The sequence below is a fragment of the Mytilus edulis genome, chromosome 2, assembly GCF_963676685.1.
Source record: "Mytilus edulis chromosome 2, xbMytEdul2.2, whole genome shotgun sequence".
Taxonomy (NCBI): Eukaryota; Metazoa; Mollusca; class Bivalvia; order Mytilida; family Mytilidae; genus Mytilus; species Mytilus edulis.
In genome coordinates, this window is record NC_092345.1 from 99,201,279 (window position 1) to 99,221,837 (window position 20,559).

The 20,559-nt window shown below is 31.3% G+C and overlaps 3 protein-coding genes across 3 annotated transcripts; 1 reads left to right on the top strand and 2 right to left on the bottom strand.

Moving 5' to 3' along the window:
• The first annotated feature begins 1,361 nt into the window (after positions 1-1,361).
• LOC139513617 (leucine-rich repeat-containing protein 4C-like) lies at positions 1,362-4,799 on the top strand. The gene is made up of 2 exons (XM_071302278.1): positions 1,362-1,493; positions 1,859-4,799. Coding segments are annotated over exons 1-2 (1,308 nt in total). The 5' UTR covers positions 1,362-1,492; the 3' UTR covers positions 3,166-4,799.
• A 307-nt stretch (positions 4,800-5,106) lies between these two features.
• LOC139513618 (complement C1q tumor necrosis factor-related protein 3-like) lies at positions 5,107-6,523 on the bottom strand. The gene is made up of 2 exons (XM_071302279.1): positions 6,328-6,523; positions 5,107-5,547 (listed from the first exon to the last, which is right to left on the bottom strand). The coding sequence occupies exons 1-2, from the start codon at positions 6,497-6,499 to the stop codon at positions 5,147-5,149; spliced, it is 573 nt and encodes a 190-aa protein (XP_071158380.1). The 5' UTR covers positions 6,500-6,523; the 3' UTR covers positions 5,107-5,146.
• A 4,890-nt stretch (positions 6,524-11,413) lies between these two features.
• Positions 11,414-20,357, bottom strand: LOC139513619 (transcription initiation factor TFIID subunit 12-like). The gene is made up of 6 exons (XM_071302280.1): positions 20,257-20,357; positions 18,402-18,504; positions 17,177-17,416; positions 15,526-15,640; positions 15,099-15,187; positions 11,414-13,326 (listed from the first exon to the last, which is right to left on the bottom strand). Exons 2-6 carry the CDS (start codon positions 18,465-18,467, stop codon positions 13,288-13,290), a joined length of 549 nt encoding a protein of 182 aa, XP_071158381.1. The 5' UTR covers positions 18,468-18,504; positions 20,257-20,357; the 3' UTR covers positions 11,414-13,287.
• Positions 20,358-20,559: the final 202 nt, after the last annotated feature.

Consider the following 20,559-nt stretch of genomic DNA (forward strand, 5'->3'; position numbering starts at 1 on the left):
GGAAGGACATCTTAAACAGATATAATAGTATATCGCAAATCGAATATAAAGAAACAATATGGGACACGATACTTTTCAAACAAAAACGAGAAAATTTCGGACTAAAAGCAAATAGTGAACAAAAAGCCCTGTATCAGGTACCAACGATTATGAACTATACCATCAGAAGACATAGCTTAAACATTTAACACTTGTAAAAGAATGCATTCACGAGAACTACTGATAAAAGTCCATGTGAAGATATATCCAACTGTTTTCAGTTTAAAAAAATGGCAACGTTGTAATGTTTTACGGTACAATATTTGGTTATCATGTAGAGTTTGTGTGAACTGCTTGATCAAATTCAGTGTAAATCGTTCAGAAAAAATATTTGAAAAATAAAATCATTTTTGTGTGCTTATTCAGAGTTGATTTGCTTAGTGCGAGTTGTAGGAGAGATGCTGATTTATAGCATTTGACTCCATGCAAATATATAGAAACAAAGCTATGATTTAAAAAAAAACACACATTTTAATACTTGGTTGAGCCAAGACAAGCCAGTCACGTTATCAACTGGTGCAAGAAATCTGTTTGACATTCTTGATGTTGCATTCTCTTTAGTGAATAATTTCCCGTAAATATTTGTTTTATGTCCCATTTATGGCCATTATGCTTTCTGGTCTGTGCGTCCGTCCGTTCGTTCGTCCGTCTGTCCCGTTTCAGGTTAAAGTTTTGGTTAAAGTTTTTGGTCGAGGTAGTTTTTGATGAAGTTAAAGTCCGATCAACTTCAAACTTAGTAAACATGTTCCCTGTGATATGATCTTTCTAATTTAATGCCAAATAGAGATTTTATCCCATTTTCACGGTCCACTGAACATAGCCGAAAATGATAGTGCGGATGGGGCATCCGTCTTCTTGGAACACATTCTTGTTCTCTATAACTTATAAACTGGTTTTCAAGACATAAGAGTTTTACCCTAAAATGAAGGTTGGAAGATCTAAGAGCTTATGAAGTAAACCTATAAGTTTTTTCCATGTAAGAAACGGCAGATTTTTTTGGGGTATTTAACTAATGAGTGAACTACTTCTTATTTTTGTACATACGTTTTTTGCAATCAATAATTCTGATGTTTACAGGATGTCTATTTTGCTTAACGGGATGTGCCAATTAGACATATATCTATCAGAAACAGTCAATCTTGTTTTTTTTTTAGACATTTAGGAAATGGAAATTATAGCAATGTTTCTCTTTTTTCGTGTTTTGAATTGCCACGTGAGGTTGCTACACCTACACTGTGTGTGCTGTAACAGTCATTATTGTATCTATGGAACACTTTAAAAGTATAAACATCCAATACAGTATTAGTCTGTAGATTATACATTAGTTATGTCGTAGTTTTCAAGTATCTACACTTGTTATTACATTTGTTTGACCAGTATACTTAAGATTCCTATAAACACGACATCCTCTAGATATTTTATACGGAAGACAGTGTTTCGTGAGCTAACAAAAAGTGAGTTTTTTTATTTGTAATTTGTCTTTAAAAAACTATGAAAATATAAGAAAATTAGGCATCAATAGTTCAGAGTAATGTAGATTAAAAAATAGCTTTTGCAAAATACAATAAACATTTCTTTCTTTATTAATGGAATAGTTAACAAAACAATGCTAATCTTAATCTGATATTTGTCAAATGCAAACCAAAGAGCAACAAATACGAACAATAACCATAATAAAACGGAAAACGTCTGCTTAAAAGTCATTCATGGAATAAGTTATTCTATATCTTGTCAATGAAATAACTTGCAACAACAACAAAAAATTATTGAAAACTATATAATTTAAAACAAAAATTACAGCCTTCTGTTTAATTTGCAGTGATGACCGTAACGATTTTTGCCATCATTCTGTGTTTTGGATTAGCCTTTATACAATGCAGTATTGACCAAGAGTGTTTTAGCATCGATAAAGTGTTGTCATGTGGTACGATCAAACATTTCCCGACGTCAATTTCGTCTGATATTGAAACGATAACTATTTACGAAATGGAGGCTGAATCTATTCCTTCAGACTTATCACATAGAATTCCGCATCTACGTTTATTACAAGTTTACTTTGGAAAAATCGACAGAATTTCTGCAAGTGCATTCGCAAATTTGCATCAAGTCGTCGAAATCAGCTTTTTCCAGTCAAAAATCCGTCTCATTGAAACTAATGCTTTCAGAAATATATCGACATTATCTGTATCATTCCATAATACAACCATCGAGGAAATGCAAGGCAACAGCTTTTCCCAAATTCAACGTATGGACAACTTTGGAATGACGCTTTGTAATGTATCGATTGTCCGTCAAAACGCAATTAATTCCATTGCCTATGTAAACAGATTCCAAATTCAAAATTCGAACTTTGGACTTATCGAGAAGCAAGCTCTTAATAACTTTGGCAAATTGATTTTCTTTCAAATTCATGATAATACTTTTAAGCTGTTTAAGTGTATGTCTTTAGAACCACTTTTAGCTGCTGCTAATAATAGCGCCTTCTACCAGAATGTATTTTCATGTTCGTGTGACCTACAGTGGATCGTCAGGGACCAAATAACCAGCACTTACTTATTTTCAAACATGTGTGAGGAAAAAGATTCTAATAAAAGAGTCGTGCTAGACAAGTTTGACTTTCAAGCAGCCGAATGTACTGACGTGAACGATACTTGTAAAGAGAACTTTAGGATCACCATAGCTTCACGAGCAGTTCCATCTACACAGATAACTGTTCCTGTGACAACAACAAAACGGAATGTACTTCATTCCACAAGTGATATCAGAACAGTTTTTGCTAAAACCGAAATAACAACCATTCCCGCGACAAAAGAAAAAATTCTAAGCACAAGTAACCTGAAGCCAAGTACAGTCAAAGAAGTAAATATCAAAACAAAATCTACAATATCGGCTACTACTTTCAATTTATCAAATGGAACGCTTTCGTCGGAAGAAACTACTCAACGACGTACACGTTTATATTCTGAGTCAGTAACATCTACTAGGGTCACTGACCTACATACCACGAAATTACGACAAACTGTACCAAGTTCAAGGGGTCAAAATATAAACAATTCGGAAAATCTTAAATTGCATCATAGTTTGATAATGTTGATGGTAGCAATGGTCATTTTAATCTTGTTATAGAGCTGTGTTGGTGTCTTTTGAATACGTTTGGTTTTACATACATATCTGACAGTGTTAGGTATAGTAATATCTTGTGAATAAGGATGAAGTATTAGAATAGTGCTATCTTACGTTTGTAAATTATCGAGGGAAGAAAGGAAGTTTTCTCCGAAGATTCAGATTGTAGGAATTTCATGTGGACTGCAGAAAAAAAAATCAAACGACATATTTTTTGAATTGATGAGTCAAACTTGGGACTGATAAAGAGAAATATTGATACAAATAAATATGCATTGCAATTCGAATTAGAATTCACGTTCACGTTCGATTCGAATTCAATCCCAATTAAATATACATGTAAACGAGGCAATAGATCGCGTCTAGTCCAAAATACGTACAAAGTGTTGATGCATTATAGTGCAGTCATTGTTAATTGTTTTGGTTTTTTTTACTTTTTGTAATTTTGTGCCTCGTTCACACCTACATTTAATACGAATCGAGATCAAGTTCGCTAATCGCGTTCACACACTCTTCTTTTTTTAAATCGAATTGATTCGAATTGGCTAATTCGAATTACCCAATTCGAATTAGAAATACGTTTTTGTTAATACGAATTAAAAGTTAACGTCGTTTGGAAAGTAAAGCAAAATTGACGCGCATTGCAATTCGAATTAGAATTGACGTTAGGACGTATAACGTCGTCATGGTCGTTCGGACAGTAAAGCATTTGACGCGCATTGCAATTCGTATTATAATTGATGTTATGACGTTTAAACGTTTCAAATGCGAAATAAACTAATTCGAATTAGTTAATGCGAATCGAATTCCAATTACGTGTGAATATTGATATTTGTTTCTGTTTGTTGTAACTAAAATATGATAATTCAGGCAAATCGGTGAACAAGAATATGATAGCTAATGCAACTCTATGGAAAAGGGATAAAGCCTTCGGTTGTCGATATAGGATCATGTCTGTAAATACGAAATAAACAAAAATTGAACATGAAAAAATATAGTTTTAACATGTACTTATCAAAGTAAAAGGTTTATTATTTTTCATCATTCAACTTCTTTTCTTTAGAAGGGTATAAGTTTTCTGACAAGAAGAAATATACTAATATAAAAAGTTTTCAAAACGAAATGGGTAGGAGATGCAAAACAGAATATGATAACGTTAGATCTGAGATTAAGTGTTCAGAAAAAAAGACAGTTAAAGTTGTGAAAGACCGACAAATTGACCACATTTCTACCCATTACCATAATTATATATAAACAAATAGATTTATAAATGACTGTAAACTATAATACATGTTTCATTTGATTTTCAAGGTGTTTGTTTTCATCAATGTTGTTAATTCCATGCAGCCTTTTATATGCTGTTTATATTTCTATCTGGTGCCATGTAACGTTTCACTTTTTCCTTTAATTCCAATGTTTATAATGATATGAATCCTAACGACGTATTTGACCATGTTAGAAATGTTTATCTGCTAATTGCTATATTAGTATGCTTGTTTGTCCGTGTGGATGTAAACTGAGAGATAAGCAGGAGCTTTGTTTGACTCTGTATATATGCCAAGCCCATTTTATATACAAATTGTTTCTCTAAGTGTGAGATTTTCTTTGTGATTAAAATGTTTATTAATAGAGAGAAATGTATAATAATACTTTTTTTATTGTGTCCTTTTTACATTGGTATTATACGTTAACTGATTTGAGAAGTAAAAATTTAAGTAAAGTTCTTCACCAATGTATTGGTAAACTCACCGTAGTACCAGAAATAAAATTCTGTATGTCAAAGTTGCTTTTCGTCTACATTATACTCATCAGTGACGCTCGAATCAAAAAGATTTGTGAAGGATAAGCATCAGAAGATGTCTGCCTATTATACGCTGAAATTAAGTAACTTACTAAAATGGATGACAAATCACAAATCAAATAATAAACCAAGAAGGAAAACAATTTAAAATGGAGCAATTATTTTTTTCTAGAAATAATTTTTCTATCCGATTAGAAACCCTGAAAAGGAAGAATAACCAGAGCCGTAAATTGCTTGCTGGGCGGAACTAAAATGTCGAACATACACAAGGTCGCCTTTCTGTGCCATAACAACTACGTCCATTGTTCCAGACGATCTGTTTTCATTTCCATAGTTACGACCAATTTCAACGGAGTTCTTCATGATTTGAGTATGAATCTGATTGTTAGCGCTAGTCATCTGTAGCATGGTGGTCGAAAAATGGTAAAGCCCGGTAACGGGAACAGTAAATATACCAGATATGCCATTATATGCTCCTCCAATGTTGGTGCTGACTTTATCAAATTCTACTGTTTGCTGTTGTCCTAATGTTGTATGTGCTGTTAGAGTTGCATAGAAGGCAATGTGTTGGTTGTTCTCATTCACTGAAATAAACGTGGTTAGTTTTATTTGAAAAATGAAACGTGAATGACAGACCGGGAAAGTATATAAAACTTAAAACAAAAATCATCATTGACGTAGATGTCAAAATCCCCACTCGAAGAAAACTGCCTTGTCATACCATAACAGAAACAAAGAAATGTGACAATATCATGACTAAAAGAAATTAAGAAAGAGCAACACATACGCCGAAACCTGCAGATTAAGACAGATTTTGAATGAAGATAAAATTAAAAGCAGTAGATGTTAGATTATGATAATTTGGGTTGGTCATACCCACAGACAGGTTCCTTTGTCTTATGTATCGTAAATTGTATATTAATTTTTCTAACACCGTATATTTACATTAGATGTATGTTTCGTCATAATACGTTATTCTGATTGGCTAACTGCAATCTCGCATTATTCCTTAAACAATTTCATTACACAATAAAATGAACAGATAAATTAAATAAAAGCTTGATAAAAATCGTGTTTTCATGATTCTAGCTAAAAAATGTAAAAATAAGTATTGAATGCTTCTATTTGTAACTTCATAGGGTTGTAAAAGCGCACATTTTTAGAATGAAACGTGGAAACAAAATGTACTTTTGTCGACGCTTTTACACCCCAATGAAGTTACAAAAAGAAGCATTCGATTCTTACAGAATCAGCATTAAAAGAGTAATTAAGTAAGTACATTCGACTGCGAATGATTTGAATATTTGATGTCAAGGCATTCGTTACAATCAGTAAATAAAAACATTTTACAGATATATGAATACCTTTTTCCTGTAACAAGTGCACAGTCTGTGTTAAGTTCTGTACCTGTATTTCCATCTGCTGTAACCTATCATCAGAGGTACCAAGTAACAATCTCTTCAGTTGTCCTTTGGATGAAACATGATGAAGTGTGGATATGCTCAAGACCACAATAAACATTAATCTAAGCGCCATTCTTAAGTCGTTTATGTGATAAGGCTTTTGATAAGAATACATAGCCAAAGTATGTACATGTAAGTCAGGAATCTGATGTTCACTAGTTGTCGTTTGATATTGTGGTTCATTCGTGTTTCTCGTTTCTCATTATTTTTAATATAGATTGGTTGTTTTTCCCGTTCGAATGGTTTTATACTAATCATTTTTGGGGCCCTTTATAGCTTGCTGTTCGGTGTGAGCCAAGGCTCCGTGTTGAATATAAAATAAGATATGAAATGTTTGCCAATGAGACAACCCTCCGCAATAGACCAAATGGCACAGAAATTAACAACTATAGGTCACCACACTGCCTTCAACAATGAGCAACTCCCATACCGCACAAATGTATAATAATTCAAACGAGAAAACTAACGGCCTAATTTATGTACAAAAAATGAACGAAAGACAAATATGTAACAAACGACAACCACAGAATAAATAACAAGCTTGATATTCTCTGTTAACTTACCGTTTAGAAAATGTTAAAATAATTTGATACACTTCGTCCTCCCAAGGCACGGCATACCATTACACAATTGTGAAGTTTTAGTTTTCAATGCTCTATAACTTTGTAAATGATTTGACCTTCCAATTTTTCCAACTCAATTTGTTCAGCACTGATGAGTCTTATATATATATACTTAATGGGTGTCTGCCATGGTCAATTATAATCTCATGTATTTGATAACTTTTAAGAAGCACTGACGCGGGGTCGACGCCACTTCTTGTGGGCGCATACATTACGGTCCCCGAGGAAACCACCAGTACAGTAATCAGTGCCACTTTGCTGACATGAGATGTAAGTGATATGGTAATATTCTATAAGTTTAGAGTTCATAAAATGTTAAAATCAGATTTTTTTTTCTACACTTGTAATTGATTCTACCTTGAAACTTTTCCAACTCGACTCGAAAGTCAATGGTTAGTCTAATGAGACGAAATGCTCGATTGGAGTACGTACTGAATTAAAAGCCTGGTTGGTATTTTTGATTGAATTTTTTTACAACCTTCTTGCTGGTAGACATAATGTTGTCACAAGTAACCATCGCTCTGTCATTGATACGGTCATTTTCTGTAAGTTGAATGTTTTTCATATGGTAAATAATTTGGTAAACTCAGGATTTTCTTCACAAAACATGGATCCGAAAGCAAAATTTTGTGCAATTTTTGGGGAACTTTTGTTTTTTAATGCTCTCTAAATTCGTAATGGATTTGGCTTTCCAATTATTTTGACACAAGCGCCGACGAAGAGACCGTGTGTTACCAAAACGCGAGTGTAATATAGACTTGTAAGGGCTCTATAGCGAGTATAGGTCGTTAAAAACTTCCATTAATTTTGTTGTAGCTTTGAAGAGTTTTCTTCTTCTTCTTTGACTTATTTTAAGAAAAAGGAAACAAGCCTTTCATTGTCCCATTGACATCATCTTAATTGTTTTACAAGGACCATTCTTGAATATCATTTTTGACAAGTTGTTGAATTTGAAGTATGGTTTTCCTATGCGTCCGGAACATTAAGTTATTTCCCGGTACTAAAAGGGTGACATGTTACTTATAGTTTGTTTGTAAATCTATTCATGTCTTACTCATTGTCTTCGCTAAATCAATTTGTAGTTAAGGTTTACCCTTCATAAAAATAAGGAGATGTGGTATGATTGTTATTTAAACAACTATCCACCAAAGTTCAAATGAAGTGGATGATAGACAATTATAGACAACCTTCAACGGTGGGGAAACCCCATACTTTATAGCCCGGCGATCAAGACTTAGTCCTCAACATGACAAAATTGAAATAATTTAATTGAGAAAACTAACGGTCTAATGTACAACAAAACTATTTACGAAAAAAACAAATATTAAAAACATGAGCAACCACTGAATTACAGGCTCCTAACTTGGATCAGACACATAAAGAATGTAGTGGGGATGAACATGTCTTAAGTTGCCAACCATCACCCAACCTGGACAGTGGTGTAACAGTAACAGTTTAAAATAAGAACACTATAAAAATAGTTAAACGGGACTTAACTCTTCAGATCGATATAAATCAGAAATCATCTAACAAGAACACAGACAGGACATGGCAGGGTGTTTCTATACATCCCTCACAACAAAAAAGACACAAAGTACATTTCTGAGAGAAGAATACTCGCAGTTACTGACAGCTAGTTCAAAGCCAATAACAAATTATTAAAAAAATCAGCTTTTTCAAGCCAAAAACAAATGATAAAGAAATATGTATCAGACTAAAATAAAAATAGGTACACATAAATTTTTTAGGATAAAGATGTCATTAACAATCAGAGAAGTGTTGCTCTCCACCTATTGTAATTTTTCAAAATTCTAACCAAATTGCGAATAAAACCGACTCTTCAATTGGTCAGAATTCTTGTGCACACTAATTCTTCGCAACTGTAAAAGATTTTAACAAAATTATTTTACCAAATTGGTCATTACATCCACAGGTTGTTGAGAATAATTTTGATCGAAGAGATCTGAAGATCTCATTTGAGAGTTATGTATTTGACAAAAGTGAAATGCAATGGAAACTAATAAACCAGAAGTTATTGAGACCTAGGGTCTTTTGATTTGAGGTCCTGTATCCATCAAAAAGAAAATGAGGTAAAGGTCAAAGGTGAAGGTCATATTCTAATTTTTTGCTTTTGCTTGTGCATGCAACTTCTAAGAAACTGCTGTATAAATTGTTAGTTACGATATGTTCTAACAGGTCATTTTGTCTTTGAGGTGATATGGCTACCGTACTCATACTCTGAGTTGTATTGTAAAATATTTTATTAACAATACATAATAGAGACCTAGGATCTTTTGATATTAGGTTCTTGCCTGGGACCTTGAAATAGAGGTCAAGGTAAAAAATATATTTGACGTTCTAAATTTTCACCTTTGCTATAACTTCCGTTTCTTACATGATTAAGACAGTATTTTACAGTGAATTAACTGGAAGGTGTCAACTGAGAAATTTTATAAAATTAATCATTTCAGTTGCAATAACTCCAAATTGGGTTGTCCCATTGTCTGAATCTTTTCTAGAAAATTAATCTTGACCTGCTGAAAATGTTGACCTGACCTCTTGTTTTGTTATTACTGCATTTAACCCCTTAGCCATTGCAGTCATATTTATTGACATACCATAGGGATCATTCACCTCAAGTTGGGTTGATATTGGTTCAGTAGTTTCAGAGACCTTGATCAGACAATGGACACCAAGTGATTGCAATAGCACACAGTCTTTAATAGATCACACTAGTTTTATAGCATAGACAGATGGCAAAGTTAAAAGTTTGTATTGTTGAAAGCATGCTGAACTCATTTTCTTTGAACAGCTGTTTATCACCAAATTACCTCATCTGTTCTAAGATATTGGATAATAAAGGGTCAGTAGATATAATACAAGTATTGGAGTTATTACAGTACATGTACTACAGCTGACTGCACCCAAGTAGATCATTAAAGCTAGTACAAAGAACAAATGAGCTAGATAGCTTGAACTTGTCCCTGTTTTCGTCCCTTTCTAACTACCTTGTGTATCACATAGTAAGTATATAGATTATCAGTTTTCTGCACATTGATATCATGATTTCATATACAACTGCATTAGCTGATAAACTTTTCCTCAGACATTGTAACATTGATGATAAGTTCTGCTTTCATCTCATAGCCTCAATCTAAATTACAGAGTGACTGAGCAAGATGATATATATAAAGTAGTGTTGTCAAATCGTACACTTTTGCCTAACCGGTTACTCGGATAATCGTTCGACCGATTAACCGGTTAACCGGTAGTTTAAGTTGATGTTTGAAAGCCTTATCAACAGAACCCTACACATAGATGTGGTATGAGTGTCAATTTGACAACCTTTCATCCAAGACATAAATACGCTTTTAGAATTGAAGTTTTTCCTTTAGCATTATAAGGCTTGTCCGTGGGGATTCCTGGCGAAATTTGACTTTTAATAATCAAATACACCGTGTCAACTATAATAGCGTTTTTTGTTCAGATTGAAAAAAAAAATCTTAATCTCGTAGAATTGAATATGTCATATGTCTAAAACAATACATTCTTTCCTTTTCTCTTGTTGTCTCCGAAAATAATGTGGTGTGTTTCAATTTGAAATGATTGATTATAAAAAGAGAAGATGTGGTATGATTGCCAATAGGACAATTCTTCACAAGAAACCAAAATGACACAGAAATTAACAACTATAGGTCATCGTACGACCTGTTTCTTTACTGTGTTTGCTTTTTTCTTTAGGCGTGTTATTCGTACTTACACCTACATTAATTGAGTACATGCACATTGGTTTGCATTTTACAATTTTTTTAATGTAAAGTAAGACTAACCCTTGCACTACGGAGGTTGCACATTTAGATGTAGGTTTACACAATATTAGATCAAAAACGAAATAATGAAGTAATTAGTAAAATTTAATCTCATTACTGATTTAAAGTTACTGTTAAAAAAACATGTATACTAATTATGTTTCTTTAAGATCCTGCCCCGAACTCTAATCAATTTTATGTTTAAATTTTAGGATTAACAATAGCAATCAATATACTGGACAATTGATCTGTCAAATGAATTACCACGACGACATTTTTATGATTTCAATACAGATTTATATCAAATCTATCAAAATTGAAAAAAGTCCGGTTAACCGGTTAGCGTTTTTTGTATTCGGTATTCGGTCGTTCGACCGATTAACCGGTTAACCGGTTAACCGTTGACAACACTAATATAAAGGGAAGGTGAATAAAGATACATATTCTCTTCTATATTTTGTTGATTTTATAAAAATAAGTCAATTAACCATTTAATCATTGATATGGTGTTATTCTTCACTTTTATAAAATACATAAAAGACACAAAGAAGATTCTTTCTTTCCTTTTACTATAAAATGAATATGAAATGACAGATACTGTTATTCGTATAGAAAATTATTCAAAGTAAATAGATTTAAATGATGATCAAACTATTATACAACAGTCTGACAAACAAAACACTTCCATCAAATTAGATGTTTTTTAAAGAACAAACTACATGTTTACTATCATTATTCATGTACACCTTTCAAAAGAATATGACATTACATCAATATAACAATATACAAATCTAACAAATAATCATATTATCTCCTCTGTTATTATTTTGAAATGTATTTGAATGCAACAGCAGCTACCACCGAGGTTAAGTTGTCTAGCAACCAAAAATTGATAGTCCATAGCAAGAGGGTTCCCAATTTATCATATAAACTTGATTGAGTTATCTTTACAAATTCAACTCCTCTAACATTATACCCTGCTTTCAAGTATAACGTTTTGCTTGCATTATGATCACTTTTGAAGAAGTAACTTAATTGCTCTGCTTATTTCGAAAGCAAACATTCATTGAGCCAAGATCTTTAAACCAAGAAACTAATTTACAAACACATAAAAATACTACACAATTTGGTGTGAAAACACCCCAATATGAAAACAATAAAAAAAAAAAAAACCAACATGAAAATGTTTCTCTTTAAAAAGGTACCACATTGTTTTAAATCAAATTACACATTTTTTAGGGATTTTTGTTTATTGTGCTTTGCTCAAAAACATATATGTTTTAATAGAGGTCTTCAAATAAAGATATGTTATTATTAATTTTGAGTTCTAAAGATAAGCATTTGATGTAAGTAACATTTTCTTAATCTTCATATTAACTTTCAGAGTTATAAATAATATTCTTATATTAAATTCAGTGATACCAGTATGTGTGTAAGGGCTTATTAGAATTTATTTTATCAGACACATGAAATTGTTTTTTTTTATGTACAATGTTTCTTGAAGGATTATTGGATACTGTCCCTTTTATTAGTTAACAAAAATAGTATTTTACATCAAATCATATAGCCATATACGCACATGCTCAAAAAGTCCGTTAATACTATTGCTGTTAACAATACTCTTGAAAGCATAAAGGAATTAGAAATAAATCTGTAAAGACTTATACATTGTATTAAATATATAGAGAAAGGTAAAGTTTCTCTTATCTTGCCCTATTTAATATAGTATTTATTAAATGTGCCTGATATATAGCAGTCTCATATTATTTCAATTCGATGTGTTCTAAAAAGGGTGTGGACTGGAGAGTTACACATTAGAATTGAAATAAATGTAATATTATACACATTTAAAAACTATTTATTTGTGCTATTTACTCCAGAAGTAAGAACACTGTGGTAATAAGTTATATACATACGGCAGCAGAACACATTTACCATGATTACAATATACACAATTTAAAATTTACAACAAATGATACACCTGTCAAAGCTATTGTTTTTAAAAATGTTTAATCCAATTTAAACCATAAACTAAAAAATTCTTCAAATGGTCATGGGAATACTGATATGATGTATTACTTTCTCAAGACATTTAAAATGTCCTTTTTTATGTTACGTTGTTGAAAGACATGTTAATTCTTATATAAAAACTGAATTGACAAATGTGAAATCTCTCGAAATAAAAAAGTGAAATTCTCATTTTTTGTACAAATGTCAAGTATTGAATCACAAGTGTAAAGAAGATGTGCCAGATATTTCAGCTAGCTTCATTCAAGACTTTCCAAGAAGCATGCTGACGTAACATGCTCTTCTACATCAAATTCTTTCCATTTCACCTAAACTGTAAGTTAAACCAGTAGAACTGATATCTTTCTATAATGATACAATTACTAAACAATATCCAACAGACACACATGGTATTTCTCTACTTAAAATTTCTTTAGTGTTTTCTTTATCAATGCCATTCTCTGGAAAAAAGAAAAATGTCTTATAGTGATATCATAATATCTAAATTCTTTGAAGCATGTTTCTAAGTGGCTTTTATAAATTAGTATAATATAAATGTGTATAATTGTGAGGAATTTATTTCTGTGGTTTGAGAAACATTTGCTATTTCAATAACAAATCTTTTGTGAATAGTTGTCTTATTGTGAATAAACCACATCAAAGTGTGTTTTTTTTTTTATTGTATAAAAAAACGTTAAAAGGCTATGAAAACAAATGAGGTAACTGATTTGATGTTGTCTTTTCTTTAATATTTTTAATCACTTTTGGTTGAATATCTATTAGTATGCCGTGGCAAAATTTAAATGTGTGGCTTTACAGTTGTTCTGTGCTATGTATCCTAAACTTATTATATACCAATTTAGTTATGCCATACATCTATGACCATAAATTCAATAAATTCAACAATAAAATGTAATTAATTTCTTTGTATAATTAACACCAAGTGAATACATGTATAAAGTTTCAATGATTGGATTTAATTCTCAAAGGCTTCTCGAAAAGTTATAGTAATTTGAATAGGACCTAATAAGAAGTAGGGTCCTTTTGGTCCTTGAATTTGTATCTTAAGATGTTAATACATTTAAGTAAACTCTGGCAAAGATAATTTAATTTGTGAACACCTCTAACAATGATAACTACTGATCTTTCTTTAGTAACAACTTCTCAGATTTATACTAATACATCCTTTCCTTTCCTATGTTAAACTATCAATTAAGCTAGGACAAAACATGTGTTTTGTATTTTTAGATAACTATGGGCTTTTTAATTGGAAAAGAGCAGAAAATGTAAGGAACTGAATATGTTTTTTTCACACAATCCCAATTTATTTTGGTGTATCGTCAGCACCTGTCTTGACAACACCTATTGTTGTACAATATCATACTCATAGGAGTGAAATTATCATTTTTTATTTCATAAGTGAATTATCTGTTTTGCTTCATAAGTGAATTATCTGTTTTATTTCACATGTGAAATTATCTGTTTTTACTTTACATGTGAAATTATCAGTTTTTATTTCACATGTGAAATTATCTGTTTTTACTTCACATGTCAAATTATCGTTTTTTTTTATTTCACATGTGAAATTATCTGTTTTTACTTTACATGTGAAATTATCAGTTTTTATTTCACATGTGAAATTATCTGTTTTTACTTCACATGTCAAATCATCTGTTTTTATTTTACATGTGAAATTATCTGTTTTTACTTCACATGTGAAATTATCAGTTTTTACTACACATGTGAAATTATCGTTTTTTTTTATTTCACATGTGAAATTATCTGTTTTTACTTTACATGTGAAATTATCAGTTTTTATTTCACATGTGAAATTATCTGTTTTTACTTCACATGTCAAATTATCTGTTTTTATTTCACATGTGAAATTATCTGTTTTTACTTCACATGTGAAATTATCGTTTTTTTACTTCACATGTGAAATTATCAGTTTTTATTTCACATGTGAAATTATCAGTTTTTATTTCACATGTGAAATTATCGGTTTTTACTTCACATGTGAAATTATCAGTTTTTATTTCACATGTGAAATTATCGATTTTTACTTCAAATGTGCAATTATCTTTTTTAACTGCACAAGTGTAATTATCTGGGTTTTTTTCACTTGGAATTCATAATTCATTGCAACCAATGTAACAATATATGTTTTCTCAGTCCACAGATTATGTGTGATTGTGGAAGAACTAATGGTACATGTTTGATCATATTATCATACCTGTTTATGAGCTTCTGTTGTTGCTGCTTTCTTGTATGGCCTTAACTCATCTGAACCATATCCTGGCACATATATATTCCAATTCCTCTCTGTAATAATTAGCAAATATTTAACTGCAATGTTGCTATACACTATGAACAAAACAAAAGTAATAATTGAAATAATTGAAATTTAACAAGAAGATTCTACTTTTTCTTAATTATAATTAAAAGAAGACAACACAGTTTGCATACAAAACATCAGCAATAACTGAATAAGGTTATCTTTTTATCACAAATAATTCTAGTCATTTTGAATTTGTCCTGTCAAATAATAAAATGCTGGTAACTGAATGTTTTAGAGAGACTTCTTTTCATTTACTAAGTTATTTATACATCCATCTGCCATGTCCGCAGATTGATAAAAAAAACTAATCCCTATAACAAACCTAAATGCATCTGTACATCTTTGACCTCTAATGTATTAGATTTTCTGTGTTTAGCTATCTTACATGCTGCACTAACAACATTTTCTATAAAATCATCAGCTATATGCATTAACACCTGTAAAATAAAGTTATAAAAGTACATATGTATCAAGATGTGAGCTCTTATTTAAGAAATGTTGTATTTTCTACCAAGAATTAACAATAATATGTTTTTTTTCAAGCTTTCAAGTTATCTGACTTATAATAATAAGTTATTCTGCATCCATTTGAATTGCTTAATGTAAACCTGACCTAATTTCTTCCTTGGTGATACCCTGTAATTGTTTTTAAGTAGATGTTATGTCTTATGATCAAAAAGCCATGTCAGGCATATAAATGAGAGAATTAGAGAATTTGTGCTAAGACTTTATTCATATTACATGTAATTCATTGATTATTATATAACTGCAGGTCTACTGTTAGATTGATGTACCAATGATTATGAATATACTAAGTTAGGAGCCTGTAATTCAGAGGTTGTCGTTTGTTGCTGTGTAACAAATTTGTTTTTTGTTTATTTGTTGTATATTGAATAGGCTGTTAGTTTCTCTTTTTATAGCTGACTATGCGGTATGTGCATTGTTAAGTGTTGGAGTCTGTACTATGACCTACAACTGTTAATTTATGGTTCATTTGGTCTCTTGTAGAGATTTGTCTCATTGGTAATCATTCCATATCTTCTTTTTTATAAGTAAGTTGACATACAGAGTTATCTCCCATTTTGTTCTCCTTTTACAGTTGTTGAGGATGTCAACGTTTTTCCTTTCTATTCAGCAATTAAATAATTTGAAAAAATTAAGTGTATGAGGTCACTCCTGGCTTTAATTAAGTGTATGAGGTCACTCCTGGCTTTAATTAAGTGTATGAGGTGACTCCTGGCTTTAATTTAAACTATAAGCTGCTCAATGTTTAGTATTTCACATGTTGGTTTTTTTTTATGACTGCGGCTGTGACATAGTATGTTTCACTTCAACTTTGTTTTCCATTATTCCAGCTGTATCTTCTTTCATTTTTAAACAACAAATAGAGGCTTGTAGGAAGGAAGAACTTTAATTTTGAAGTGTTTAAGTCTTTTTACATAGTATGATTGCAGAATGTAGATTTACAAAAGTAATTGCAACAAAATTTACAATAATAATTAAATAATCTTGTTGATACTTTAAAATACAATCCCTTTTGATTCAAAAACTTATATTTCATTGAAATTATTACTATCCATGAAAACCTTTTTGTTATCCATGGGACTCAATCTGATGTGTTGTTCATAGAGCCAACATAGTTTTGCTCACAAAGCAGCCAGGATTTCTTGTTTGTTTTATTCAACATTTTGACATGGTTGGGCCTTTTAACTTACTTTAATGTGTGACTCATTGCTGACAGCCATACAGTGAACTTTAGTTGCTTACATGTTTATGAACTTTATCTATAGTTTTTGGTCTCTGGTTGAAAATATCAACTTGAGATGTGTCTTATTGGCAATTATACTGCAACTTTTAATCTAAAGCTGTTTTTTTATCACTTTTTATACATCTGTCAAAAAATGTATTCAGATAGCACCATTGTAAAGATACAATAGCTACAACACCCTTGGAAGTACACTACTATACTCTACCTCTTCTACATCATCATCCAGCTGTTCCATTGGATCCACTTCCTTAACCAGCTCCTGTAATCTTCTTTTATCTAATACTTTAGTGTCTTGTACACCCATGCTTGATTGACCTGAGGAAGGTATAGGCTGTCTTATTGCCAGACCTGGCTGACCTAAGGTCATCACTGGTGTAGGAGCTGAAGATGTAACACCAACTGGTATAGAACTGCTACCAGTCACTAACTGTCCTTGCTGGTGAGTCTGATAATTGAAATTGATACATTTATAACAGATTTAAAACATAATCTAAATCATTAATTTTTCTGCTTTCTTTGAAAAATTTCAAAAGTAATATCTGGAAGAATGAACAAGTTGTCATTCATATTCTACCCACTTGTTGTTTAAAGTATTGGAAAACAGGGAGATGGTGTTTGATAAATCTGATAGGGACACACACTTCACAAATCATCACTCTAAAGCTGCTGGCAACATATGAAGTCATTCAGAGAAAAAAATAAACTAACAAAATTTAAAGTTCATTCAACTTATTAAAAAAATCATAGTATCGACAAACAGAAGTGCTTACATGTTACAATTCATCAATTTAGAAGCTAATGAAATATGAAGTCATTTTATTCAGTAGTATCTGTGAAAAGTGTAACAAAAATATTTGTTAGGCAAACTGACCTAAAAAAAATCAGAATGAAGAAGGTGATTGTAATATAATCCTTTCTTTTAGAGTGGGGATATAAAATATATTTCACACTACAGCCCATATCAAAGTTAGACAATCAATGTAAGAGTAAATGTCAGCAAACTGAGTATATTACACATGTATTATAGAAAAAATAATATGTGTCATAATCAAATTTCTTTCAGTCATTCTTTATGAAGCATATACATTTTTAGCTTTGCTTCACGGAATGTAGATTTTTTTTCAAAATAGAAATATTCAGCATTTTTCTGTGGTCTTGAGTGTTTTTGTTTAAGAAAAATGTTACTTGTAAGTTGTTGCAAACAAATGGATTCTGACATCTACATTTTTTGTAAGTTTCTCATCTAGTAGAGCTACATCATGGAGATTGGACGTGACAGAGTTTCTGTTTCTGTTTCTGTTTGTTGAATTGTATTTGTTTTAGATCAATGCAAATTATCACAAAAAAGGAACAATACATGTAGGTTGTGTCAATATCAATATTGCTTAAAACATAATAATGAGCAAACTATGACTGGGTAATGTTCTTACTGTGTTGTGAAACTGAACATTTGAAGGCTGTCCAGGTAAATTAGAAGTTACTTGTACTTGATTCATCTCTGTATAAGCACATACATGTATACCATACTACAGTCTGAAAAATAATTTAAAAGAGTGCACACACTGAGATGTCTAGTCTGCTTTCTGATCATGATCTGATGATTGATTTTGTGTTGAATGTCTTACAAAAAAGTTTATAAGTAATAAACACAAACGTTGACATGATTGATAGTAATTGATCAAATATATGTATATATACTAAAAAAGGCACCAGATTCAGAGGGGTTAAATGTAAAGATAGAACCAATATCATTAAAAATCTGGTTTACAGATAATGAATCAAATCATCAGGTTGGGCTCAAGTCAGAAAAAGTGGGGTATTCAGTTTTCAGAGTACACCCTAGTTTTCTGGGTCTTCCTATTTCTATTTCAATTTATGGCATGAAATCTACAAAAGCGCATATTTAAACTGTATAAGTAGTATTTGTAAATATTTGAATTATTTCAGGAACAACAAAATATGTAAGAATGAAGCCTTGTTTTTACTAGAACTCAAAAACATACAGATCTTGTTTATGAATCAAATGATTAAGCTGCATGCTCCAGGTGTAACTGACCATAACTGAATTATGTTCACTCCCATCGAAACTTTTTATCCATTAAATTTAAATACGGTTATTATACCCAAGTGATTAACTCATCTTTTTGTCATCTCATAATTGATGATCAATGTATGAATTGTTGAACAAAGGAATTATTTTGTTGTGAGTTCAGCATCAAACTAGACTTGATATTAGCTTGATTTGTTAACTAATAGAAACACTTGCTATCATAAAAATATGTTATCATATGTAGAAGGTGCGGTTTTGTAGATTTTATACCATAAATTGAAAAGGATAAACAGAGTCCTGGTAAACTGGTGTGTTCTCTTAAAACTGGGAATACCCCAATTTTCCTGACTTGAGCCCAACCTGATCATAGTTTTATTCATTGCAACTGTTGTAAGCTCTACAGTCTCTAGTGATCAATTTAAGGGGGCTCGCGGGTCTAACTAGGATTTTGCTATTTTTTTCTATGATTAAACTTTATCTTATACCTAATAGAAATATTAAATAAAATTATGGGGTCACCATTCATTGAAGCTCACAATCTGCCTCCGAAAGAAGCATACATTTTTGTTAATGTCCTTTTATTCTGTTGAACTAATAGGAGAAATATTGGTAATATCAAATAAAAAAAGAACTACAGAAATCGCTTAAATTTTTCATTTGTGTTTAGTTTAAGTACAGCTTGTATGAAAACAATAATAAAAAATATGGGTCACCAATTCATGAGTTAAAAAAGATATTTCAATTTAAACGTCAAAAAATGACATTTTTTGCACCAAAGGGAGATAATTTGGAGCTTTTTCAATGATATAAATATTTTAAAACTCATCTGTGGCCAAACCAAATCGATTTGTCTGGGTGATTTTTGTACCATATTATAAAGTAATAACTAATAGTGTAATAACTAAAATTTGTAATGAAAAAACAAATATTTATTTTTTTGCTGAATTTTGTGTACCCGCGAGCCTCCTTAAATTGTCATTATGATGCATGTATATTACACATACACACATAGTTAGACAAACATACATATAATTTTTCACAATAAGACATATAACAGGCAAGCATTCAAGCACATAATCAGGGACTTTCTATAGTATAGTCTAAAGTCATAATATAACCAAAATAAAATAAAACTGTTATGGTAAAATCAAAGCAAACTAATTTAGCTTTAAATGATTGCCCGTAGTAGTTGGATATAATTTTCAGCACTAATTAACGTTTATGTTTTATATTACCTATATATTATGTGAAAAAGGGGAATTTTTAAATATACTACATTTCAAAAGTAAACATCATGAACATAAACCGGAAGTATGACATAGAAACTAAATTAAAATCGGAATCCGTTCGCCAAACCCATTCACGCTCGCCCTATTATCGTTCGCCCCTTTCACGTTTGCCCGCTTTCACGTTCGCACCTACTCAAAATAATTATGACGTCTGGCAAGGCAATTTGCGTCCAAGAAAAAAAACCCAGAAAAAAATAGCCTTGCCAGACGTCATAATTATTTGGACTAGTTCGCACCCCACCCTTTTTA

Bases quoted from the DNA above. Each gene is read 5' to 3' on its own strand.
- LOC139513618 (XM_071302279.1), bottom strand. From the start codon at position 6,499: ATGGCGCTTAGATTAATGTTTATTGTGGTCTTGAGCATATCCACACTT. The intron at 5,548-6,327 runs GTATTCATATAT...CGTTTATTTCAG, and splicing joins GCACTTGTTACAGGAAAAAG to TGAATGAGAACAACCAACAC.
- LOC139513619 (XM_071302280.1), bottom strand. From the start codon at position 18,467: ATGAATCAAGTACAAGTAACTTCTAATTTACCTGGACAGCCTTCAAAT. The intron at 17,417-18,401 runs GTAAGAACATTA...TTCAATTATCAG, and splicing joins ATGTTCAGTTTCACAACACA to ACTCACCAGCAAGGACAGTT. The intron at 15,188-15,525 runs GTTTGTTATAGG...TAATTATTACAG, and splicing joins AGATGTACAGATGCATTTAG to AGAGGAATTGGAATATATAT.